Source organism: Liolophura sinensis, chromosome 6, assembly GCF_032854445.1.
Source record: "Liolophura sinensis isolate JHLJ2023 chromosome 6, CUHK_Ljap_v2, whole genome shotgun sequence".
NCBI lineage: Eukaryota > Metazoa > Mollusca > Polyplacophora > Chitonida > Chitonidae > Liolophura > Liolophura sinensis.
In genome coordinates, this window is record NC_088300.1 from 17,466,935 (window position 1) to 17,494,892 (window position 27,958).

At 39.3% G+C, this 27,958-nt stretch overlaps 2 protein-coding genes across 3 annotated transcripts; one reads left to right on the forward strand and one right to left on the reverse strand.

Annotated features, from left to right (window-relative positions):
- Nucleotides 1-757: 757 nt before the first annotated feature.
- LOC135466514 (RNA-binding protein 25-like) lies at nucleotides 758-16,863 on the forward strand. Of its 2 annotated transcripts, none has more exons than XM_064744037.1 (19): nucleotides 758-863; nucleotides 3,153-3,283; nucleotides 3,439-3,479; nucleotides 3,830-3,925; nucleotides 4,633-4,725; nucleotides 5,186-5,243; nucleotides 5,454-5,545; nucleotides 5,859-6,096; nucleotides 6,371-6,429; nucleotides 7,038-7,118; nucleotides 10,272-10,546; nucleotides 10,981-11,083; nucleotides 11,666-11,755; nucleotides 12,424-12,497; nucleotides 12,834-12,984; nucleotides 13,444-13,792; nucleotides 14,071-14,330; nucleotides 15,046-15,192; nucleotides 15,638-16,863. In XM_064744037.1, exons 2-19 carry the CDS (start codon nucleotides 3,199-3,201, stop codon nucleotides 15,728-15,730), a joined length of 2,385 nt encoding a protein of 794 aa, XP_064600107.1. In that variant the 5' UTR covers nucleotides 758-863; nucleotides 3,153-3,198; the 3' UTR covers nucleotides 15,731-16,863. The 2 variants fall into 2 exon arrangements, with proteins under 2 accessions (XP_064600107.1, XP_064600108.1); XM_064744038.1 differs by having other exon boundaries at nucleotides 6,374-6,429.
- Nucleotides 16,864-19,975: 3,112 nt separating this feature from the next.
- LOC135468714 (uncharacterized) lies at nucleotides 19,976-26,351 on the reverse strand. Its single transcript, XM_064747111.1, has 2 exons — nucleotides 26,056-26,351; nucleotides 19,976-21,719 (listed from the first exon to the last, which is right to left on the reverse strand). The coding sequence occupies exons 1-2, from the start codon at nucleotides 26,098-26,100 to the stop codon at nucleotides 20,760-20,762; spliced, it is 1,005 nt and encodes a 334-aa protein (XP_064603181.1). The 5' UTR covers nucleotides 26,101-26,351; the 3' UTR covers nucleotides 19,976-20,759.
- Nucleotides 26,352-27,958: the final 1,607 nt, after the last annotated feature.

Genomic DNA, 27,958 nt, shown 5'->3' on the forward strand with positions numbered 1-27,958 from the left:
CCTGCTGGGTTAAAACAGAAATTTTGACCTAAAAGACAAAAAAATGTGTTCTGCGTGTAGTATTGAATACCAATTAACTGCCTCTTTGAAGGGTAATCCATACATGAATATTTTTTAACCCACACAGCCTGAAGTAATCAAAAAAAAACTTTCACCCACATTTTAAACCATTAGCATTTTAACACAAGCTACTTTTTTCAAATTTAAGTATAACATGCATTTGAACCTTGAAAATCTGTTTTACTTTATGCAGTCGAACAAGACATAACACATTTAAAAAATAACTTACATGTCATCAAATTAACTAGCAATATTTTGTGAAAATTCGTATGGCTCAGACCTGAAAAGAGAACGTCCAAAACATCCACATTTTCCCAGTAACACACACATCCAACAAATAGCTCACTATTACACAGCACTTTGAAAACATGTTAGGCAAAACACCACATCCCATGCTTAACCTACACATCGATACACATTGATAACTCTCAAGCATTTCAGGTGATAACTTGTATTGTATAAGACGGTCCCCGATATAATAATGATAATTAATCATAATAACAACAACAATATCACTAAGATTATGTACACGTCAGCTTTATAAAAGCTGGGTACTTAATGGGAATATATAATATATCACACTGCTGGGCCAGTTTTTATCACTTATGCACAAAATTACCACCCTTTCAGCAAAACCACCCTTGAGCAAATGAACCAGAGTTACCTCCCTTTAAAGAGCCTCGTTTTCATTGTCCGCCACTTCCCGATTTGCATACGGAATAAGGGACGGTTCGTGTTGCCAGAAACATTATATTCACGGAAATTATTTGATTCTGCGGTTAAAAGTACACTAGAGTCCATTCGTAAGTATGTTTGTGAATATATGAATAACGTACTGATACTAAAGATACTATCGTATTGCAGACGTCTGTGATCAGATGACTTGAGACTCGGACCATGTGGTTAGCTTGTGCTAGTGGTCGCCAGCTGTTGTTGTTGTTCGTCTCTCTTCAGCTGGTCTGTTCTTTGACCTCAATAATGTTTCTAAAATTACAACGAAATACTTCAGTATTTTCAAGCCCATTTGTTGCTGTAAATAAGTCAAGGCACCACATTCATTCCTTATACCATGATTTACATGTGTTTTTAGTTGTCTTGAAAGCAGAGATTTCAGAAATCTGCCAGTTGTCGTATGCTATACGTCGCAAGACTGGCAAGAGCTTGATAGCTATATCGGGGAATCTTTACCTATATAAATGTATGAACATATCCCTATATGCAAGCACTGACTTTCGACCCTCTCCTCGGGTTTTATTGTGCGGGAGCTCTAAAGAGTAGGGTAATATTTACGTGTTGATTTCCACGTGCATTCTGACGTCATTTTCCCCAAGTAAATATCACGCTAGTCTTACAACTTCCCAGTGTGCTGTCCTCCTTCACAGGCCCTCGTGTCAATCCAACAGGCCCGGCCGTACTAGTACATCATGTGTAGACCTACTGTAAGACCTTGGTTTAAGGGTGGCTTTCGTCACAGCTTTGAGCTTTCGGCGCAGCAGAATAGCCTCCAGTGTTTGGCTTATTCACATATCGGTTAATGTAAATATTGGACTTGATTTTAGAGTTATTAAAAAATGACACGGAGTAACAATATTTTGGAATACAACTAAGGCTTCTGAATTCTTTGTGTGCATTATGTTACTTATTATTCCATTACAGTGGTATGTGTTTTATTCCGAGCACTCCCTTTTCCTCCACCTCCAAACTTGGCCATCGTTATAAAAATGAAATAATAATAATATAAACATGGTGTTAACCACTAGTGAAATAAACACATAATCGAAAAGGCACATTAAGTTGTCTTGTTTGATTGACTTTCAGTATATTGACCCAAATATCCTGAAAATATAAACACGCACACACATACTATATACCATGGAAAAGTTCACATTCCTGTCGCATAAACACTGAAACAGAGATTTAAACAAGCGTGAACTTAAAACAGTTCGGTAGGGTGTAGCATCCAAATGTATCACAAGTTGAAGAACTGGATGGGAAATATATCACGTGTGTGATATATCAGATATATATATTAAATATTAGAGATTAATGTTAGGTAGTGTCATCTGTTCACTGGAACAGTCATCATCATCTCAATTTATTTCCATATCATACATCTTGAAACATGCTGAATATGGAATGTTAATTTTTGTACCAGTCTGTTTTTGAGACTGTTAGTGTACAGGTCATTTCACAACTTTAAAACACGACAGAAGATCCGAGTAAAGTTTGTTTCATTTTTTCTTTATTCCCATGCTATTTAGATTTGGGTTATGGTTTTTGAATGGTTATAGTTTAAATGGAGCCCTGAAGGTGACAGACGATGATCAAATAATTTGATTTATATGGTAAACTGATTACAGTATGTCTCACACTGAAGCCAGTCGATGCTCTTTTAGCGACAGAGGTGGATATCGGCTTAGTTATGTTCATTTTATTGGTGCTTTGAAAGTTCTATGTGGTCGTTAGGGTTAAGTGGTTTAACGTTACAATGTTGGCATATAGTGTATCATTCGACTTGTTGAACTGAGCGTGGCCTATATGTACTGATACGCTGGGACAGCTGGCCACCCTTAGCGCGAGAACTATGTGGTTATAATGATCCCGGTACAATGCGTACAAAGAGCTACCTCCTCGTTCAGTTCCAATGCACACGCGTTAGATTTGTCCCAAATACACCTAAAGCACGGCAATTCTGAAAGCTAAAATGTTTATGTCCATTTCGCGCAGCAGCAGTTTACTTGTCCATGAAATATAGAATGGAACGGATGCCACTGATACCCACCCTACCCCCCACCTTTTTTGGCAAACTGACAATTTAACAACATGCTTTCCCGCTTGCCAAATGCAAGTCCTCAGTTCTTTCTGACTTCAACATACCCTAATTCCTCAACCTTTTTGCATATGAAAGAGCAACTTTCAGTGCTATTTTATGCCTATTTTCAGTTCGATTTTGGAGACAAAACTACATTGACTGCATTCACCAGTTTCATTATAGATTCAAACCTGAATGTACACAGACTTAAAAATCCATTCACATTTGCTCTTATCTCTTATCTTTGCTGATTCATGACTCTAGTTTGCTTCCTTTGTAGTTGATGTGTGGCGGTAACCAGTAGAAATCAGATAGTGCTGGGAACAATGTCCTTCCCACCCAGACCCCCGATGGGGATGCCGCCAATGGGTCCAGGGATGATGCCCCAAGGTTATGCTTTTGCTCCAATGGGTAGGTGGAACCTGTCACTATGGGTACTGACTTCAGCCATGTGAATTATTATCTCAGACAGGCTTTGTTTTGATCTCACAACTATGTCTAGTGAGTTAGGAATCTCTGTACATAAAATTTACTTTTATATATATATTTGTATCTGATGTTTACAGGTATGATGCCAATGGGAATGGGGATGATGCCAGCTGGACCTGTAAGTTTCTACAAGTTACAAAACGCTATCATAGTGCCTGTTTTCATCCATCCATCCATCTTTGTTTTTCTTTTAAACATGCCTAAACAAGCCTCTGTCATTCCATTTTGCTTGGGCAAGAAGGATGTGTCAGCTTTTGATGGCTCTCACTCTCTCTTCTTTCTTTTTAATGAGAATATTTGTTTTTATGAATATGTTTGGTATTGATTGTTACATAGAGAAATATATTTGTGTTAAAGGAAACATGAAAAGGTACTATGAAACAAAGAGTAAGGAAAATGAAAGAAGATATTTTATTAGCAACCTGATGTCATTTTTTTGTGTCACTATGTGTGTGTGTCCTTTGACAGATGATGCCCCAGCCGATGACTGTAGTGCCATCAGGCCCCAACCAACCCTTGAACACAGTAAAGCCCTCCAAGAAGCTGATTCCGCAGGAGATAAAGGTAAGGCGTCATCATACATACAAGATATCTCAACCACATTTAAAGAAATTTTAATTCTGGAAAGCATTTCAGCTCTCAAATTGTTGAATGCCCAAACTAATCAAACTGTGTTAAAACTAACAAGTAATTTAACTAAGTTGTGATTATTTATTGATAAAAAGTTCAGTTTTTGTGCAAAGTGTTTTAATTCACAGACCTAAAACACTCAGGGAGAGCATTGTTTGGAGTTGCATCTTTATAAAATGTATTTATGCACAATCACACATTTTTTTTCTGGATATGGTCCTGGATATATTTATATATGTTAACTTTGAACAGGTTTGAACAGTAGACTGTACCTCCCCACATCCCTCTCCCTCCTCCACCAATCCAAATTTGTTCAAATGAAAAGCTTAAATCAAGCTCAAAGAAGCTGTGCACTCTCATTAAGTGCATTACTGGCATGTTCAGTGCCTCTGCCTTAGCATCTTATGCCCTGTTAAAGAAAGCCATTTGCATGTGGACATGTAGCTGCTTTAGTGTTTTGTAGTTGTAGCTCAACAGCTCTATGGGTGTAATGCTGGGCTTTCAGTCCGGTTTCCTTCATAATCTTACCTGCTCTTTATTGAGTTCAATCTTAAGCAGGTAAAATATCAATCGGATAAATGAACTCAAACCATAGTTGGCATGGGTGATAAACCCAGGGATTGTGCTGATGTGTTGTACAGGATGACTCTGAGGAGAAGCCTCCAGTAACCACAGTGTTTGTGGGCAACATCAGTGAGAGAGCCCCAGATGCCATGATCAGGACCATGCTGCAGGTCAGTGTACACCTCACACAATTCACACACAGCAGGCTTATGTACTAATAAACTAATCTTATGAACTAAATCACTGTGTTCCCTCCGTGTAAGGCTTGATTGAGTTGATTCGTCCTTATTCCCAGAGTTCCATTCTGCAGGCTTCAGAGCTTTCATGAAAATTACACCAAAGTAGAGCTTGTGTTAAATTCAAATGTAAGCTTTTTTTAGCTCAAAAGCATCTGTTCAGTTTTCTCTGTATTCATATGAACTGAATATATATTTAATGAAAATCTACAGTGATTTTGATGGTGTCTTTTTATTATAACTTTCTTGCAGTATTGTATTAAACATGTTCTCACTTCTGTGAGAGTTTCTGTGGAGTTTTCTACTGGTAACAAAAAAAAAAGAACTCTTCTACCAGGTGTATTGTGGAAGAGATGCAATTGTCAAGTTTGCTAACAGCCTCTTTGTATTCCAGAGGTGTGGAAATGTTTTGAGTTGGAAAAGAGTTCAAGGTGCTTCAGGAAAATTACAAGGTGAGAAATTGGTATAATTGAGACTATTAAGTTGTAATTGTTGATTCAAAACTTGTCCCGAAATGCCTGTACATCAATAGTACCAGATCAAGACAAATTCTACAATTACTTACACATGAATTGCTGGTGAGGCAAAGATTACAGTTGACATTTTTGCACACACTCAAGGTCAAACATGTTATAATGTACAGCTTATGTTTCTGGTTACAGCATTTGGGTTTTGTGAGTATGAAGACCCAGAGGCTACCCTGAGGTGTATTCGCCTGTTAAATGAGTGGGCCATAGCTGACAAGAAACTAGTTGTAAGTTTATTTTGTTATGTTTTTCTTTATTTCAAGCATACATGTTTTGTTGTCAAAACATATTGATTGTGTTTGAACTTGATTTAATTCACCTAGGCATACAGAGAGATAATTGTGTTATCAAGTATAATAAACTATGGCAATTGAAGACATATAGAAGAACTTTAATCATGACTGAAAAAAAAAAAATTGCAGGCGTAGCAATTGGAGCATATTCAGACAACTGTTGCTTAAATGATTTCTGTTCCTCATAGGCAGACTTGACTGTTGTGTAGATTATCATGCATAACTCAGGATTGCTGTATGTTCTAAGGTTAAAGTAGACGCGAAAACAAAAACGTTGTTAGATGACTATCGTGCCAAGAAGAGCAAGAAGGAGAATGGTGACAAGCCAAAGCGGCCAGACATGGAGGAGGGTGAGGAGGAGCCCCCACCTCCACTCTCAGCTGACCTGGACGAGTTCTCACAGCGTGAAGACCGAGTGGCTAAGGCCGGCCTAGATGCCATCATGAGGGAGTACTCTCACGAGCTCAACAAAGTTCCTCCTCAAGGTCAGATATGCAGGTGGAAAGTATGATTTAAAGGCTGCAAGTTTTAGCCAAATTTTTAAATCACTTTCAGTTTCCCTTTTTTTCCATATTTCTCCTTGAACAGAATTTCTTCAAGTGGGATGTTTCAAAGATGGCAAGACACCCCCTTCGCTAAACCTATTATCTCCATGTGATACAAGTTAGAATTAAAATTGCTTTGATGAAGTGCAGCTGAGATATACGGGATACAAATTTGTCCAGAAATGTTTCATGTGATTGCCTTCCTCATTTCCAGCAGAACCAAAAGAAAACAAACCAAGGGAGAAGAAAAAGGAAGATTTGATAAAAGATGCCGTGAGTAGTCCTTGAAGTTACAGGGATTATGTCAGTTATAAGTGGTCATTGTGGTGACATTGTGACGGTATGGTCTAGACTGGCATAACTCTGACCACTAGCCTTTCACCAAATAGGTCAAGTGTTCTTGAAATCTAACACTGGATTGCCCTGTGGACCACTGTGGTCCAGTAATACTGAAATTTTCCTGATAAAATTATAAAAAATACATAAATAACTGACTTACATGTAGAGCTATAACAGAAGTGCTCAGAACTAAATATTGTATTCCATATATGGGAACATTATTAAAATGCCAGGAGTCATGCTCTGACCATCACAGAAAGCATGCTGCAGCATTGTGGGCAATCTACGTATGCCAAACATTTGTAGTGTCCTTCGTCTGACATGGTCACATAGTTTTTGTGATAAGATTGAATTTAAATTATCCTTTGCATACATGCCAGTTTATATATTTGAGTGTATTCATTTAATTTACCTGTTGGAACAGTGGAGTGTACTGTTAAATCTGTAGACTCTTTCAAATATTTGATAATTATCTTATTGAAGAATACCGACATAAAATGTACCCGTATGCAAGTCTTATCCCACAACTGCTTGTTTTCCAGGGCCTAGATGACATGGGCCTGGAAGATGATAAAAAAGAGATAATTAACAGAGAAATCAAGAGTTTCCGTGATGCACACAAGGTAATAGTTTTACTCACTTTCAGCTGTGCATTTCCCTAACTTTACAGAATTGGGTAATGTTTGAGGAAAGAAACAAACCTGTAACTGTCCACTGAAGTCTGACAACCCTTTTATCATTTTGTAAAACAGAAGTTTGAAAACAGTTTTTCATGCAAACAAGATTCCATGTTTAGAGCTTTGATTCATTTAAAATACTGTTACAGGTTCTGTTTTTTTTTTAATAGGTTTATGCCTTTCAGATTTCAGCTTGATTTGTAAGATTGAAATTTTTTATGAAATTTGGTATGCCATCAAAAACAGGCCAGCATAAACTTGAATTGTAAAGATAATATGCAAATTCAAAACAATAAGACAGTAAGACAATAACATGCAATGCCAACAGATTAGAATGTCTGCCTGGCTGACATGAAATAAATGAAATTGTTTTGAAGATGTGTTTTTGTCACCTCAGCTAATAGGTGTTATTTCATTACTTATAAAAATTTACTAGATACTGTCGCTGCTAAGTGCCCAGCCTCTGAGTCCATGAAAAATGCACTTAAATATTTTGTAAAGACCACTTGGTAAGTGTCTACGTGAATTCCTTTATAATTCATTTTGAACGCTGATGTCACAGTCGTCATCCCGTTATGCAGTGGGTAAGGTAGCATTGCAGGTTTTGATTGCTCAGATAGGTTTTAGCAGAGGATGGGAGCTTAGCATCCCTTATATCGATATGTCAAAGCTTAGAGGTTTCATGATCATCAGAATTAATGACTATGCATATCAAATAACTAAGAATATAAAGATATTTTTGTAAAATAAAAATTACAGGGCATTGGGATGTAAATGTTGAAATGTATGGAAAGGTGCTTGTGATGTTGAGTAGTAAGGGGAGGTAAATGGATATGCTGAGAACATGAACCATGATAGGTAGAATGTGGTGAGATACCAGCCTGCCAGCAGCTGTAACCCACGAGGTCAGTGCCCCTACTGTACTCTATTGCCTGCTAGTCCTGAGGATCTAGAATTAGCTTGGAGGTGAGTCCCTTGTTTCTATCCTAGTTATTTTATCCTATGTCTGTTATTTTCATATTCTGTCAAGTGAGTGAGTACTTGGTAAGGAGTTGAGCGGGAGAAAAGTACTGGTCCATTGCCCTTTCCGTTGAGCTGCGGGGAGACAGTGATAAGCCTTGTCTTTACAGTGTCATTTGTAAAGAGTAAAATGGGGGGAAAAATGTTTAGTTGACATATCAGCCAGTATCAGCTAAATTTCGTATCAAACATTGTTTGGTGGCATTTAAGATCTAGATAAGGTAATCTGGTACATGTAAACTGACATTTTTACAGATGGCAGTGTGAAGACATGGCTGTACTAACATTGTTATCTCCAATTAATGGACGTAAACTGACCAATCTATCCATTATACACATAATGAAATGTACCAATTATGCCTTTTTTTTTATTTACTCCTTCTTTTCAGATTTCCATAGATCAGTTAGTAAATTGTATAGCTTGTTTCTGACTCTGCTTGAGGACATCTTTTCTCACAGTACGCAGTATCTGACCATGCTTACAGCTGATAGCTTTTGAGAGAGGTGCTGAGATCTCATCACTGCACACATAATCAGTTGATTAATTTATTAATACCATGTTTCTTATTTGTCAAATTTACTAGTTAATTTTAAATTGAGATATTAGGAAACCATACTTACTATACATTTTGTAGCTTTAGAAGCAAGATAATTGAGTCTAGAGCTTTTTCAGTGTACCTAGTAGCAGTTCGTAAAAAGTAGTTGATGTAAAATTACAGGCTATCGGTAAACTCAGACAAGAGTAAAACACAAGCATATTGAAAATTTTTAGATCAATTGAAAATGTTCGCACACACTTTTTTTCTTTATGTTTTTTCACTTTTTAGCACCATAAAGTGGCATTTGGATCATTATTAAAGGAAAAGTGGATAGTTTTAATAAAGCCATAAAATTGGGTTTGAACAGGGGTATCATTATTAAGGAAGACACAATAGAAGAAATTGACCAATTTTGCTGCTAGTGAGCAGTAGGTTAGTGTGGGATATGATCTAGTATACAATAAATTTAAAGGAAAGACACATGAAAGTGCCTGATGGAGGTGGAGGGAAACATCTTTTGCAGGAATCCCTACGACTCTTGATTTAGTTGGGGATGGGAGGGAAACTGCCTTTAACTGTGTTTATCTCTTTGTGTGACAGCGAGAGGCGTGTTCAGCGTTCTCTCACCAGAGGGGGCCCTGAGTATCGCGAGTGGACAATGAATGGTCATCGTCTGGTAGGCCTCACTAGACTGTATATGTAAGGATGAAGTGGCTGTCCTCACAGGGAAGGTGACTGGCTGTGGCCTCATATCACCAGTCCCTGGCTCCATGTGGGGTCAAGGTCATTATCCCCTGTTGTTTGTGTACCAGACAAATGATAAATTAAACCCAGCTGTTTTGGTATTTATCTTACAGCGTCGAGCATAGACGGCATGATCTGTACTTGGAATATTTACTTTGTGTGTGTGGAGGAGAATTTTGTGTGATATTAAGTACATGTACCATTTAAGTTTCATATTTAAATGCTTTGTTTTTACTATAGAAGTTAAATAATTCGACTGCTTCATTTATAGCACAATATGATCATAAGAACTTCTTCATTTTGACGTCAGCTAAGTAAATGCTTTCTGCGTCTGTTGAATGGTTTTGTATTCGTTTTTTTTTTTTTTTTGTTACAAACTTTCTGTGAGGCTGGCAAGCTTTCGGACATGACCCATTTTGTCGAGCCCAGTTTTTTATACGTACAAGTGATCAAATTTTGCAAGATCAAAGATTGGTGCAGTGAAAAGTAATTGTTAAAAACGATCACTCATTATTCAAAAGCAAATTTATCTGTTTCAAAAAAAAAAGATCACACAGGATGCTTAGTCTGTTATTTTTGTTGGAATTTGTCTTCACTTAGAGCAAGAAATCGATGTTTGGTCTATTTATGTATATCTTTACATGTATTGTGGTATGCGTCTTGTGCGTTGGCCTGTAGTCCATTGTCTGTGGGTGTGCTTAGTTTGTGAGCAGACCAGAGTAGTGTACTGCGTTACCTCTGGTGTTTATGTAGAGATGAGAACGGTATTACAGCAGTGTTGTCTGGCATGTTGTAGGATGAGGATGACCCTGAACAGGAGGATCGGGAGCGATACAGGGACCGCGACAGAGACCGCATCAAGCGGGACCGACGGGACAGAGAGAGAGAACGCATACGGGAGCGGGACTACAGGGAAAGGGAAGAGAGGGAACGACATAGGGAACGCAAAGATAGGGGCAGAGACAGGTCATACGAAAGGTCACGCACAAGGAGTAGGTCAAGGTCAAGAGAAAGACATTCCCGCATCAGGTCACGGGATCGCTCGAGAGAGAGGCCAGTTTCCCGTGACAGGTGCAGTGTTGAATTTACATTTTGGACTGTGTATTAGACTGGAGATCTGTTCGATTCTTCACAACTAATCTTTCACATTGAAGATCTGTCATTTTTTTGTCTCTCAAAAAAGTTATTTTTACTCTGAAGAAATTCAGACTGCTTTTCACTGTGTTGGTCATGAATACTAGAGGCCATAATTTCTCTGTTAACACAATGTGAACTGAACAATTATTGAGTGTGGCATTTAACAACAATCAGGTTATGTAGGAATGTAATGCATACACAGCATCCAAACATTGCCACCCAGTTTTCAAGTGACTTGTGTGTTTCTAGTGTTTGAGAATCTTGGCCATTAGGCAGTGCCAGAAGATTATTAGTAATTTGATTGTTGATTTCAGCATTTTCTCTCTCCTGTATGTAAGCTGTATTGTCGTTTTGTTTCTGTTTTTCAGAGACAGGAAGGACAGAGAGAAGGAGTTAGAAGAGGAAGAGGAAGCGTATGAGCGAAGAAAGTTGGAAAAGAGGTTACGGGAAAAAGAAGCAGCTTACAGAGAGGTGAGTGGTTATCTTGTAAACACTTCTGAATGGATCATGTCAGCATGAGTTTCTTGAAGAGGTGTATGAAAACAATTGTGACTCTGCCCAAGCACCTTCTTTTGGAGCGGTACCTTCTTAAGGTGCCTTCCTTTCATTCACTAAGACACAAGGTGTGGAATCAAAATTCGTCTTACACAGGGAATGTGTAGATTTGCCTGCTCTCAAGGCTCGCACAGCGTTGGTGACAATAAACTGTCAACAATGCTTGTGTGGCCGTTTTGGAACCTTTATTGAAAAAAAAACCTTGTCTTCCAAGAATATGGTGTACATGTCTGTAGGTCACGTGTGGGAAAGTTTGTTGGTAACTTATGGTTTACTCTATTATTCCAATCCATTCCAGATGACATTACACTTTGTGTTTTACCTTTGTGATCTTCATGGAGTCAGTGGGGTAAATATGAGTATGTCCAGATTATCCTGATGAAAAGCCTGTTCTTGTAATGAGAGACCAACCAACGAACAGGATACATTTGTACCTCCAAGTTTACTATTGACGTGTTAACCTGTTTTTACTGTATATAGTGAAACATTGTCTTTCAGAGGTTAAAAAATTGGGAAATCCGAGAAAACAAGAAGTCCAGAGAATACAAGAAAGAGAAAGACCGGGAAGTTGAGAGGAAGGAGGAAGAGGTATTTTGATTTATGTATACAGAATCACATTTAATACAAATGTTTCTTCAAACTGTTAATGGGGCATCCTTGCTTGGCGTTCAGTATGAAGGGGATAGTGCAACGACTGGTTGACCCGTATCAGTATAATGGCTCAGGCGGGGCGGCTTACTTGCCTTCGGTAAGTCGTCTCAGTGAAGGAGCACTAAATAAAAGAGCGGTGGAAATCCGTCCTGCAACAAGGAGGCACATTACACGTATATGCACCCTAATGATGCCTTCGTCGTCATATGACTGAAAAATTGTTAAGTACGATGTTAAACCCAAAGCACTCACTCACTCAAACTGTTAATGGGTGTTTTAAGTTATTTTGAGTATCCATTCCTGATATGATATCAAAGCTTACCTTACATTGGAGTCTGTAAAATACTGTAACTACATGCATAGTCATTATTGGAAAACTGTTAACAGCTGAGTGTTAGTGAAATGTGTGAGTGAGAAATGTATCAGTTTGAGTCATGTATGATGCCTGTAATGATAGATGTTCAGGAATTTCACGGCTGCCCTGAAAATTGTAGGACCAGTTTAGGCAATTGTTGTTTACACGAGTTTAGGGAATTGGTGGTTTAGCAAGCAAAGGGAGATAACTCTTTCAGTCGTGTACAAGCCATTGTGATTTGTTACAACAGGTTCGGGAAGGCAGGAGATTGAAGGAGTTTCTAGAGGATTATGACGATGAAAGAGATGATCCAAAGTATTACAAGTGAGTTCAGTGTCTCAATTCTGTTCAAACTAATATGAAATACAATAATAAAAGGTTAGTTGCTGAAAGGTGTACCTTTTGTTGTCAAAACCCTACCTGATAGCCACCATTAGTAATCTGAGCAATCCTAGCAATATCTAACATGATCTGGGATTGGCAGCAACACAAAAGGTACAATGATGGAACGGGGGTGCAACACAAGAAACAGTCACAACCTGAGCAAGATGTAAAGTTGTAGGCAATATATAGTGAGAAAAGTCACCAAGTTAAATGTACGTCATGTAGGCCCGTGAGCATATGGTTTGCCATTAATGATGTTACATGTTGTGTTGACAGAGGCAGTGCTCTGGGCAGAAGGCTGAAGGAGAGAGAGAAAGAGAAGGAGGTGGATGACAGAGACAGACAGCGGGAGAGAGAAGAGCTGGATGATATACGACGCAGGCTGCTGGAGGAAGGTCATCCTGACCCCGAGTCAGAGATAGCAAAGGTGCAAACACAATGCAGTTTTCATACTGTAACACAAATTCTGGCATTTAATAACGATAGGAATTCATGGTGATGTCCTGAACTCAGACAGGCCTTCCACAGAATGACTCAAGCACATGTAATTTCCCTGTTTTTCAGTGTAAACCAGGTAACCTTCATCGACCTCAAGCTAGAATTCAAAAAGGGACAGAGGGAAATGTACAGTTTTATAAAAAAGGACAGGGTGGTAATTCCTTTTCAGATGGTGGTTGCAATGCTGTGAAAATCAAATGACCCGTTATGGAATATCATGATGTACTGTCATATCAGGATGTGCCTCAGCCATCTGTCAAAACGTACTTATCAGTGGCTAAGTATGTGTCCGGGTCGCTGGTTTACTCTGACTTCTCAATAAACAGCATTTTGAGTGCTATTTTGACACTTTGGAGAGTGGCTGACGTTTGTTGGCTATTTGTTGCAGATTGAGAGGGAACGAGAGGAACACCTGAAGCCCAAACAGGTGTTAATAGAGCCTGAGCCCCCTGCCCCTGAGCCTGTGGTGGAGAAAGAAGTTGCCCCACCTGCCCCTCCCCCTGAGCGCTCTCCAGATGACGATCGTGCTTCAAGACTACCCAAGATGGCACCCACCCTGAAGCCAGTGGAAGCCCCGGTGAATGGAGACAGCTCAAGCATGGCGTCTGATGAGGACTCCCGTTTCAGTTTCAGCACAGCTCAGTCATTACCCGAGGAACCCTCAGCTCCGGTTTATGGCCCAGCCCCCAAGCAGGAAGCAGCCATAGCCAAGAAAGGCTTCAGTGGAATCAAATTAGGTACAACTAGGAGTAAGATGGCTTCCTAGAAACAGGAAGACATCAAAATTTGTGCCGTTACTGGAATTTTGTTTATGCTAAAAATTTGACGGATGAATGTTTATCATAGTCATTGACTTTGGTTATTCCACCGTGTCAGCATTTAAAAGACTATATTTATTTTATTTGAATATTTTGCTTCCACAACAGCAGCCAGCATTAAGATAATGGCCAATATATCTAAGGAGCTATTACAGTACATTATGGTTTAAATCCTCTAACCCTGTCTTGTGTTACAGGTGCGTCTGAAAGCCCTACAGACAGCAATAACAAGAGGAAGAAGTTCACAGTAGGGGACGTGTTTAACCAGGATGATGAGGAGGCAGGGGACGCAGCTAAGAAGAGAAAGCTGATTCCCCTGGACTACGAGGACACGTCAGAGAAGAAACCGAGTACAGCAGAGGAGAAGAGACAGCACATCAAGAAGCTGATAGAGAGGATCCCCACAGCCAAGGATGAGCTATTCACCTACGAGTTAGATTGGACTATGGTGGACAGGGTAAGACTGTCGGACACATGTCATGCCAAAGAGAATTCTGACACATTTCTTAGGCTACACTTCCTCTTTTAGGCCATAAGTTTTAAACTGTTGTTTATGGGAAGACAAAATCTTCTTCAAATGTGGGAAGAGAGTATGAAAATAAAACTTAAAGGTCATTTTATTTCTGAGAAATGTATACTGTCTCAGCCATTTTTTCGGTTAAAGACATATTTCCATGATTGGAAAAAATAAATAAATAACTAAATGTGGATTTTCGGTCCTTTTTTCATTCTGTTTTTTTATATTTTAGTGTCAGCTCATTCATAAGACACAAAATAAAATTGGTCTCACCATATGTGTACAAGTAGTGCAGGGTACTTAAGGAGATTTAGTATTTCCCCACATTAGTGCTGAACTATTTTATACAGCGAGCTAACTGTTTCCCCCATATTCATCAATTAAGACGTGTATATTAACTATTCATACATTATAATGGAGAACATTGTCCGTCTAACACCAGTCTATTGCACTGTCCCTTCTTTGCTGTAATACATCACTGTTTCTGTAAACATGTAGTTGTGCTTGCACAGCAGAGATTGTTTACAAGCACTCCTGCATAACAGCAGGAAATGATGTGTTTTAACACAAACTTAACACATAACTGTTGTACGATCTCTCATTTAATAGTTCAATGTTTGACAAACCTTTTACACTTAAATTTGCTTTCTTTTAGTCATTGATGGACAAGCGTATTAAACCCTGGGTGAATAAGAAGATTGTAGAGTATATTGGGGAGGAAGAACCCACCCTGACAGACTTCATCTGTCAGAAGGTCATGGCGCAGAGCTCACCTGAAAATATACTAAATGATGTAGCTATGGTAAGTTACAAGAAAACAGGCATGGTGAAAAAACTTCCTTTTTTATACTTGGTATTGATAATCTCTTATCGGAGATCATTTAAAAGCATGTTGCAAAATCAACAATTTATGTCTGAAATCATAAATTATACATACCTAATCAGTGTGGTTTGTTGTAAATGTGGAGGAAGATTTAGATAAAAGTGTTGAGATAATAATAACAAGGATACTTGAAAAGCCAGAAGTATGAAACCATTTTCAGGGCATTTCATTTGTGTGGGGTTTTCACTTCATTTTTTACTTATTTCACCCAAGTTAAAAGTACTAAAAACAGGGAATACAAATTGCACCACATTTTTAGTTCACCTGTGTATTTGGACGGATAGCTGAAATGCTGTGAGCGCATGGATGCTTGTTCAGTCTGGAGATTTACCACCCCTTATTGTGGGCTTTGTCTTGCTTTTAGGTTTTGGATGAAGAGGCTGAAGTCTTTGTGGTGAAAATGTGGAGACTACTCATTTACGAAACAGAAGCGAAGAAAGCTGGCCTAGTAAAATGATGAGGTGTAAATTGTGTATGTTTGTCCCGATATTCCATGATCACCTGATGAATGGGTTCACACACTGCAGGGAGAATCATGCAGCCATGCAGCACTGCGCATCTGTGTGCTTTTATTTGAAGCCTGGACAAAAACCTGAAACTCATGAATAGTGAATTCTAGAAGTGCTAAAACAGGAAAAATCAAACCAACTCCAGTGGGTTTTACTGTCTGCTTATCAATAGATGTCAGAATTTCCAAGTTGATATCTATAGTATGTGTTGTAGAAATTCTGTCTCGCAGTCTAGATTGGCCTTTGGTATTTTATCGAAAGGACATCATTCCTACTACAGCTTATTAATAAGATATTAGTGTGATCTTGAAGCAAGAGAGGATTAAATTTTTTTTTATCCTATCACTGTTTTAGTGAGGAATATTGACAGAATTCTTTAAGTTCAAAAGTGTGCAAACCAGATTTGAGTGAGTAGTATTCATCCTGACAAGGATGTGATCACTTACAGGAGGAAGTTGTGCTAGGTAAAAGGTACACTTTCTTCAGACTTGGTGTTGTTTTTTCTCTGTGGACATTGCAAACCATGCTGCTCAATTTCTTATCTCTAGTGAGTTAAACTGACTTTAGTAATAATGCAAAGAAGTTCATGTTGCCATGCAGTTCTATTCAAATGTCAACATTTGCAGTTCTACTCCAACACTGTCCCATGTTACAAAGCAGCATAATTTCAGATTTAGGAGATCCATCTTAATTCTGAATTCACCGATATTCAACGAAGCTTTTTATGTTTAAATTCATTGTTCCAACATAATTCAGTAGTGTGTTTCAAGATGTTCAAGAAATGGCTTTGATCTATGGACGTTATTGACCTGGTGATTTCCATTGATTTTTAATACTATCTGCTGTGTTATGCAAGGATTTTATTTTATGACGCTGAAGTTATCTCCCCTGTCCAACATACGGACACAGTTACGAGTGCGGTCAGGTTGCCCCGATATCCAATTTTGATTTACTTTGTCCATGGTCAATACCCAATCATCCGGAGACTACAGTATGTACCAGACAGCTATCCTCAGAACATTGTCTCAATGAAGCCCAGTATAATTTAACCATCATTTGAAGTCATTTCCAATCTGTTGTCGTCAAATAAAAAATGGGATGTAAATAAACTTTATTTTGAAAGTATATGTTGCATGTGTCAGTACCGTTTTATATCTTCGTATTGCAGACCACGTTCACTTGACCGTCTTCAGTGCGCAGTGTTTAAGAACTTTGGCTCTTTATGTTTGACATGATTATATTATGCTTACAAGCTCCAACAAATACTATAAGACTTCAAGGTTTCTGTTGCTCATGAGCTACAAACTTCCATTTCTGAAGCAGGTGAGCTTGTTCGTTGTTAAATAAGGATTTGTACCTCCTCTTAAAATTGATCATGGGCAATGACTTTCTTTTTCCACCAAAGTTTGTAATCATAGGCAGCTAAGTGGCTATGTTGCGGATCGTACATGTATATAGGCCTAACAAATTAGTCACAAATACACCAATCCAGTTAGAATGCAGAATGTTGGCATGGCTCGGTAAAATGATTGGCCACCTTGTGACAAGCCAAAAGAAGAAAAACCCCTTGAAATTCACAAGTGTTTGAATTCCCGAAATCTGTAATATAAACGGTAAATATCTCATCATGATAATTTTCTAACTGAGCAATCCAGCATACAAATCTATGATGGAATGGGCCGTGTGATTGGTGATATACCGGATGTTATATTCGACCATGTGTCCAAAGGGAAAAACTTCAGTACAATAATGCACTATGTAGTGAATTCAAATCTAGCCTCTGACCATGAGGCTTGATTGGTTTCCATCACTTAGTGAGTTGATATAACTGCAGCTTTCCTAAACATCAGTAAAATGCAAGTTCAAAATTATGCGAATTCATTGGCGACGGTTAAGCTTAAGTTGCTTGAAACGGTGGATAAACAATATAAGGTACAGAATACATGTATATCTGATAGTATAAGGCGAATAATATAAAGCAGTTGTGCTATGATGCTGGTTTATACAAACTTTTTCTGACCTTCGACAAAGTTGCCAGGTTTATGACCTAAAATGTTTGTGGTACCTTATTATGGATGGCGAATCCAGGGGCCACCCTGGTCCTCGTACCTTGTACCCAAGGGAATGACGGTGAGAAGTCACGACCCGCTTTATGACATAAGCTCCACTCCATCCCTCTGTGACTCTGTGTGTCCGTAACGTATCCTTCATTGTCACGCCAGCCTACAGCGTCAAGCCGTGAATGTTCAACTTACCTGCGCTGAAACAATGGCAGTTGTAACATCGGTATGCTATGTATGCATTTGAACATATGCACCAAAAGCTGCGTTTTCATATATGCATGCATTTTCTTATCCAAGCGATTGAATTTGTACATGTATGCTTACAAACGTTAGAGAACATCAGCAGGTATACGCGGTAAGACTCGAAGACGTGGCGGTGTGTGCATGACTTATAAATGTAATTGTTTACTTTCGTTCGTGTCTGCAGCTGTTACATCACACATGCCAACATGTTGTTACGGTACTGAAGTGGCCGATGGGTTAGAGCGTCCGCCTAGTGAGATGTAGACCCGGGTTAAAGACCAAGAAGAGTTATACCAAAGTCAAATACACTGACAACCTTGATACTCTTCGGGGATAGCGCTCAGTATATACGTCCTTGATCGAAGGAGTTTCCTAATTGTCGATGATTAATTGCCAACAAGCTCTCAACCACGCAGGTGTGGATTTCAACCAGTGAACATGTACGTTGCTTGTGCGGAAAGTTCGCTGTAGTCTGTAATACTTGATAAAGATCGATGAGTTAAGCAGGGTACCGGTTTCCTCCACCCGCAAAACTTACCGCCATTGTATAATAGGGAGATTCTTGAGTACGACTTGGGCAACAATCAGTGCATGGGGAGGGGGCATGCATGGAATTGCTGTCGTGCGCCATTCCGCCCGTGCCTCCTGTCTTGTGAACGTCATATCTTAAGAACAGTTCGAAACATGGCTTTCAAACTTGGTTAGCATTTTCCCATTGTTGAGACCATGATAGGAATTGCTTTTCTCTGCATTCCGTGTCTGTGTATAGGCCATTTTAACTCTCATTTGTTTTTCTATGACTTATCCATGCTGGGAATTGTTGAAATCGAAACGCTGAATTTCGTTCAAACTTTGGTAGAATCTTGTTATTGTTAGTTTTTTTTAACTTCGGTGGTTGAGATTGTTCTTTGTTACGGTGAAGCTAAGGTGATAGTCGTAGAATCTATGTAATCATTGGTGTATAACTTACGTTCTTCAGACTCTACCTTGATGTGACCCTAGGGTATTTACACACGTTTCTTTCTAACATCCTCCCACTTCGTATGAGTACGGCGTAAAACACCAGTCAAATTAATCAGATAAATTCTAACATCCTCCTTGGCAGAAGGTACGCTAGCAACTCAGCTTGTTTGAAGAGAATTAACGGGACGTACATAAGGTTTCTGTTTCTGACTAAAATAGAACAGTCCTTTAAAGATTTACTACCTTCAACTTCAGGTTTCAGATTAAGTGTCAGTAGGTAGTTAATGTACAAGTTTTTATGATGAAGATGAAGGTAATGAAGCTGGGAAGCCTTGTGCGAAAACTGTCAACATGAAACTTGTGTACTGCCATCATCGTCAGGGAATATATCAATACGTACTGAATTTCCGACGCTGAAATAATCCCGAGGCCAGTGAAAATACTGGCTGGAGTGAGACTCCGAAGGAGGAACTCACAACTTATGGTGTCCAGCTCAATACTAATATATTCCCTGATTATGATAGCAGTTGCTTTCGGAGCTTTATTTCTCTTTGGATAATTCAAAGTAATGGTCGGCCTAGTGGTACTGAGTTATCAATTAGGGCAGCACGGCGCAATGACGCAGGGCCTCCCACCAATGCGGTCGCTGTGAGTTCAAATCCAGCTTATGCTGGCTTCCTCACCGGTCGAGCGTGGGAAGGTCTTCTAGCAACGTGCGAATCGTCCCGGGTCGTGGGCTCTCACCTCTCACCATAATGCTGACCGCCGTCGTATAAATGAAATATAAAAGTGAGTACGAAGTAAAACACCAGTCAGATAAATAAACAAAATAAATAGTGCCACACTGACTTCATCGTCATGTGAAGACTAAACTCGTGATGTGTAATAACAGATAGAAAGAAAGCAACATACATATACACTGTGCTGTTTTTAAACTATTATGTATAATTTTTAGTCCGCGTCCCATGTTGCCTATGAACAAATGAAGGAGAAATGTTTGCATATGTACATGGTGCTATACCTCCTGATCGGATATTCACTGAGTATTTTACATGATCTCAAAAACTTTGTACAAAATATGAATTCAATTTTTCATGACCTATGTACAATATATGTACAACTGTTTGTAGTGTATGATTTGAATGAAAGCTCTATGGTTTTATAATACATGATGGGGAGAGTCAATAGTCCTGTTTCTTTACAATAACAATCAATAGCGCGTCTGGCCTTAAAAAGTTCTTTTTCACGACCAGGTACAGCTTTTCTTGGCAATAACCAAGCTATCTTTCAGGTCCCGCCTTTTTTTCCATTTTATCGCTGATGTGTGGCACCCCTTTGTCCCAGCAAAAGGCATACTTCTGAGAACGTCGCCTTTGTTCTCTTTGTGCGTGATGGCCACCACTAATAGTTGTTCACGAGGAATGTTCTGCCTGAGAAAGATAATAACCTTCATGACAACGTCAAGCCAGTGATACTCTCACTGGTCAGTCATGACCTAACCTTAAGCAAGTGGTGCTCCCATTGGTCAGTCAAAGCTGACTGCTGCTTGCTTGTACTTTTGGGAACTTCAATACGCAGCTCGCATTGGCTTATTTTATCCGGACAAACGTTGCAACAGCGAGCGCTCAAAGAAAGAGCACTCAGACTGCCAGGCACTTATCCCACCATTATGATCACAGATAGTTCAACATGACTCTGACTGACTGTTTCAGTACAGAGGCATTGTGGGTGATGCGTAGCGCATTTCTTTGTAAAGTCTGGAGTTTGGTGGGAAAGCACTGGCTACCAATGTCAGATTACTCGTGCTCTTAGAGAACACAGGATTATCCAAACCCCTCTCTAGTTCGATTTCACTGTTACTGCTGCTCTCAGACACTGTGTCCTTGGCGGCCATCTTCCTACGTCTACACCAAGAGCTAATGGCCGCCCCTGTCACTCCACCCACGAAGATGACCACGATGCAGACTCCGAGAACCAGTGGCAGATTCCCACTACCATCACCCTCACCATCAGTGCTTGCTTCCACCGGCTCCTCCACGTGCTCGACCTTAGGATTCGTATCTTGTCCGGGCTCCTCACCTTCCCCTGGGGGTGGGGCAGCGTCTGGGTGTGATGGAGTAGAATCGGACACCTCCAAATCGGGTTGGTGGGGCGTTGAACTCGCATCCGGTTCCGACGAGCGACGATTTACGGTCGATTCTGGTAAACCGGAAGTAGATGACAATGACGTTGGATTCTGGGTGGATACGAGGTCTGACGTTACGTTTCTGTCCGATTCTGAAGAGTTACGCACCTCTCCCGTCTCTGATATATACACTCTCTCTGATATATCAGAAACGTCCAGGCTGTCAAAGACAGCACCTTCTTCACCCTCAGAGTTGGCTTCCAGACCTACATCGAGCCCTCGTGATGATAAGGTTTCGATGGCAGCCCTCAGGATGTTCCGAATATCCGTCGCTACGGTGGTCTCGTTTCCGGAGGTTGTCAGAACAGTCTCATTTCCCGAGATTCCCAGAACAGTCTCGTTTTCCGAAGTTGCCAGAACATTCCCCCATGACGTGATGTTGGTGGTGTTGTCACTAGCCAGAGCTTCCATACCTTGCTGCAACACCTGGCCTCTCTGTGTCTCTCCAAGGCTGGGTTGACCCGAGCAGGTCCACACCAACACCTGCAATAAGGACAATCGTATAAAGTCACAGTTTTTTAACACATGATGAATCTACATTGGCTGCCTGCATGGGAAGGTTCATATGGGGTCGTGTAATAGGTGTTACCACGCGCTGTGTATACACATATTATGTTGCTGTTGTTGTGTTCAGGTTTTCATTTGTTGTTGTTGTTTTATGTGTATGATTGAACTACCACTGATTCCGTACAAGAAGGTCATGATGTTAAATACAAACATTATTATACATATGCTGAACATGGAGTTTCCTTAAAAACGAACTGCACATGCTTTATGCTTCACACCACGCTTACAGTATGCCAAAATGATTTACTGCATAAGATGGTTACCGGTAACGAGTTTGAGTCGTCTGTATCTTGTCAGTCTAAAACATCTCAAGTAATACTCAATGTCAGGTCATTTGTTTCATTACTAAAGAATATTCGAAGTTGGAAACTTCGCCAGGTATACTTGACGTGTTTGCGGATTTAAACCACAACCGGGCTGGAGTTGAACTCCCGACTTCATTGGCCAAGTGGTTTATAGTCAGGACCCATTAGACTACTTGGAATTGGATGTTTCGAATTGTTACTAAAAACTGTATTTCCGTTTAAGAAGAGTCAAACGTGTGACATTTCATTTTAATAGGGTATATTCTACTTTTTGTACGGATTTTCAGGAAATCCTGAAACATAAGAGAAATCTCGGCTTTTAGACTTCTCCTGAATGTTATGACTGCCTCTATAAATAGCACGGCTGTATAGGATATCTACAGAGGCGGATTTTATTGCAGCGCTAAAATATGTCATGTGACCGGGTGACCCTGGGTCCGCTTGACCTCATCCTTAATCTTCCCTCTCAACCCCCACCGTCATTTTCTTCTGTTAAATGATGTTACATGGCTATATTAATGAGCTTCACTCCCCCTCCCTCACCAACAGGTTATCCCCCGGGCGTTCTCCTTGCGTCGTGACGACAGATAGCCCTCATACAGGCTCTAACCGTATTGTGTCACTGTTTATGAGATAAATAATCCCTGGGGAGGCGGATAACCGGCAATAAGCTGAAATCTGTTTGTATGTCCATGTTGTGGAAATCCAACAGTAAGCGGATCTGTTTGTCATTCATAGCTCAGGTTCAGGGATTCCCCCCAATACGCCCACCCAGCACCACATATAGATCCACTCACGTTCAGTCTGTTGTTGTGTTAAGAGTTTTCCACCGGCTGGTTAAGGACTTAATGCAATGGGACAATGATATTTTCCGAACAAAGAGAGTTGCTTCATATCAACGCGATGTTAACACATTCCCCGGTAATATGACTAGAGTTATTGTTAATATAACACGAGACTTGTTTCCGGCCAGACGGCGTCTTCATATACAGCCATCTATGCAAACTCCTTTCATTCTGTTTTATCATCGTGTATTTTTAGACTAATATTTTTCTTTTGGGAAATAACCGAAATGATTTGAAGTTAAAATGTTTTGATCATGTAAATTGGTTAATTTCCCTATATGAATTGACAAAAACGCACAATGTCGACAACACATGTTATGCTGTGTGTTATATATTTAGCTAATCTCATTTTGTTGATTCCTCAGTCGTATACACATGTTCGCCCAGCGGGAAACACTCCAGATCGGCCCGTCCTACAGACCCATCTTAATCGTTTTCACACGTTAAAACTTTTATCGTTCGCCGACAAAATTTTAGGGAGAAACTTTAAAAAGTGGGTATAAGAGTTAACACATACCTCATGAAATATATAGAAGCCTTAGCTCAAACATGAGAAAATCGTGTTGCGGTCATTTTATAGGTTGTTACCTAGATCATCTAGCGCCAACAAAACACGAAGGGTGGGTTACACGGGGGTTGGGCAGACAATGCTGAATTTCTCGGGACTTAGTAGATATAACATGACATCAGGAAGTCTGACAATGACACCACATTTATCAAAACTTTTAGAAAATCCTTTTTTTGAACCGACTAAAATGGTTTTCTGAACGTCTGTTACTACAGATGAGTTGGTGAAGTAACGTAATATATTCAGATGAAAGCAAAAACGTTTCCTAATTTGTTACGAACAATACACAAAGCAATTGTTAATCAGTATAGATACATGTATAACATCCCCTCATTCGCCAGTTGTTCGATTAGAAGTACCTTTACTCTATTGTGTTAGTTCCATTGTCTGGGCTGATTTAAAGGTAAGATTGAACTTAAAAATGTAATGAACACTGGTTGCTTATGGATGCAGATATGCAGAGAAGTTTAAGTCCCATAAGGCGAATACATAATGGCTAATATAAACTGATCTGATGTGATCTCTTTAACCCATGATCGCCTATCACCACTGATCTGTTTGAGGAAATGGTCAGCCCTGTTTACTATTCACAGTAAGTTTTCATTCTCAAAACCTTTCGAGTTTAAGCTGTTGAGTCAGTTGCCCATCTCAAAACCTTTCGACTTCAACCTGTTGAATCAGTTGCCCATCTCAAAACTTTTCGAGTTCAATCTGTTGAATCAGTTATCCATCTCAGTAAGTCTTCGCGCTTTGGATGCCTTCTTTTAGAGGACGAAGCCATGCGGTACAGTACAGGTGTACTGAAAGAATCCATCGACGCTGATCGCCATTTTGTCGGTAAAATAGACGAGACCCTCCCACCAGCCCAACAGCCACCTTATCTATATCGCACAATCTATACCTGATATATTATTATTGAATTATGACATTTAATATCGACTTAAGCGGATTTCTGGTTTAGACATGTTAATTCTGATTTGACTGATACAATGTCGACGTGGCGTTAAAAATCAGCCATAATGTGACTTCCATTTAATGTCGATCTGTGGAAGAGTTAATATTTAATTGTTCGCGGGAAAACGGGCAATCAGTGGTATCAGTTAAGGTTTAGGGTATCAATATGTTACTCATTCCTGAATTACACCATGTACATCTGTAGGTCTATATATGCATGTTTGTATTTATTCATGAGTACATATGATTTCATATGGATTTAATACTGAAGCGACGTGCTGCACATATCTAGGTTATACTGTATTTAGCCGAACCTATAGACAAAGATCTGTTCACGAATTGAACAGAACGAACCATCAACGTGTACATGGATACTGAACTGCACCTGTCGTTGATGTAGAGTTTACCTTAGAAGTCCTTTGCTACTATAAGCTATTGTTTTATATTTTTAAACGCATATATTTTTATATCAGATTTATCCTACACTATATAATACTGTTCCTAAACGCTTATTATATTTCTGATGCTAATCAGATCATTGGTAAGCTGAACTGTTATATATAGACAATCGACTTAACATTGGTAATCTTATCCTAACACAAACCCTAATAGACTGCAGGCTAAAGCCTTCAATACGTTTTTGAACAAAATGAGCACTGCGGTTTTATAAAGGCGATCATATCATACTTCTTCAGTTAATGGGAAAAACAGTTAGTAAATTATTAGTTGCTTATGTTTTTTGTCAGTCTTATACTTTTTATTTTGATGTTATATGTTCTCTGTAAATAAGCACAATGAGTATGTGTAAGATATAAATTAACGGGACATGAACTCAGCTATCAGACTACATATATCTGGCACTGCTTTTTGTGTCACATCTAATTGTGTCAGTTAAGCTTAGATACAAATGTTTTATGACGGAAGTGTGTTATTGAAACACATGAAACGTAGGTAGGGGGAAAATGGGCTGTTATACACGGGTTATATAACCGGGAAAATGTCACACTCGCCAACCTAGAAACAATAGACACTTAGGCCGAAAAGAAAAAGGTAGACAATTGTTTAAATTCTCCCTATACCTTGCTTACTGTACATCTCTGTACATAAAAGCAGCCCATTATAATATAATAGGGCTGTATAGTCACTTACACTATCAGTCCATGCAGGCCTTCAGACATCGATGCACAAGGACATCATGCATATTCAACACAGCAATTTGACTTGTTGAGCAGTAAGGGTTTTTTTAATTTAATTAATTGTTAGTTCGTGGGTTAGCTATACGAGGATATATATGCAAATTCTCCTCAGACGCATTTTAATTGCTGATCTGGAGTTATCAGTGCCCAAGTTTTAAGTTCATAAACACTGCTGGGCGTGGATGTCCAAAGCCAGAAGTATCTGAAATAGCCGCCGGGATAGTCCGTATACTTGGATATATTTGATAACAGAACTTCCTTGAAATCGGAGAGTCTTCATTCCATTGACTTCCTTAGCTGTTTTAAGTTGCTTTATATGGTTTTTCATTAATATAAATGTACAGAAGATATGTTAAAGTATGTTAATGATATATGCATACTTACCAGAGAGAATACCACAATGGCGATATTAAAGGTTTTGGCTGACATAGCTGATTTGGTATCCAACAACTCTCTTCCTGATCAAAGCTGATTATATACGATGTGTGTTCCTAAATCTGGAGAAACGTGAATGACTTGTTCCGTAGGCCTTGATTCGGACCGACTCCAGATTCTAACTTCTCGCCTTGTCTTTATCAACTCTCAGCTTGGTGAGATCGATGTGTAAACCACACGATATTCAAACCCGGTTTACATACCAGCCAATGACGGTCCGTCAACACGACAGACGTGACGTCACCGCCTTCCGCCTGACACTCACTCCGCTATCCCGTTAGGCTACAGGTACCCAGATTGAACAGGCTGACGGGAACAAACCACGTGGGCTGTTCAGTGTTTGAACTTTTCATTTCATGCTGAAGGGTCATGATTCGAGTCGTGTTTGAGCTCGTGCTGAAGAATACGACAAAGACCACAGCGAGCACGCGAACAGTGTCATCGCCTTTGGTAACAGATAATGTTATATTTTAATACACGATCTGAACAGTCTTTCATCTGCAGTCACTTGACATAAATGAAAGCGTGTTATAAAGTTGTTTATACTTTATGTGGCTTTAGTTTGTCTGCGTACTTTTGTTTGCACGTCACATTTTGGCGGAAAATTTTATATTGTAACATGAAGGTGTGTCGAGGTTCACCTGGAAACATCCTTAATGAATGAGATAGGCCAGACAAAACAATAGTAATCCGGCGTCTTAGGTTCGCAATTTTTGTAGATGTCTTAAGCTTGAGAATTTGATATTTCATACACACCATTTAATTGATATTAGACACCTTTCGTGAAAATTTCAGCACCATTGGTCAATCATTAATAAAACTGCTGTATATTTCACTTTCATTGGCAGATGACACAGTCACCGGACACTGGATCACCGTCTCTCATACAGATGCTTGATCTTTGTACCACATTGCACCGTTCATTACAATGCGCTGCTGTATTAATTAATAATGATGAAATTATTATTAATTGTATCTATTTTCACTTAAATGATGTGTGTGAATGGTAATATAGTTGTACGTCTAAAACATTTTGAATATTTGCTCATTTAGTCTGGCCCACCTCACATGGTTAGCAACATTTTACATGCCTATATTATAGCCTTTATATTATATCTTATTTACTGATCGTAGATCGTCCAAAGTGAAGAAAAAAAGGAAATCTATATAGTATTATGGGAAGAGGGGTGGATAGTCCATTCAGTACCGTTACTGAACAGTATACCATATGAGATTAATTCTTGATATGATATCTGGGATATACCACCTGTATTATATTACTATTATATTTTACTAAAAAGAGACCAGGGGCCACTTCCACAAAGATGTCGTACTTGTACGATATCGCACATCGAGGAGAATGGTACGTTAACGGCGACGTGCAGAATATCGTACGACAAATGTGGGATAAAAAATGTTGTACGCAGCTTTGTGAAAGTGGCCCTAGTTTTTTAGGAAATTGACTCATATCATATTGCCTTTCCTCTCAAATTGTAGATATTGAAGAGAAAAGTAATGGTTTTATTATCTAGATTGTGTAAAGTTTACACGCATAAACAGTTTGGTGAAAATCACGTCACCAATATATCTCATGTTAGACAAATATATTGTGGTATATCCTCATTGTGATATCTGCTAGACAGCCACCGTATGCTGCTAAGCATCAGCAGTTATTCACAAGAAGCTCTTTAATTGTTTATAAAATGAAATATAATTAAACTGAAGATGTAGCTACACTGACCCCAGTGCACGTACCAAGTGGAAAAAACGTGTGTGAGAATTATGCGAGGGGTATGTGAGCTGGCGTCATTAGGATCAATTGACGTGACTAATTTGTCAGCGAGCTCTCTGT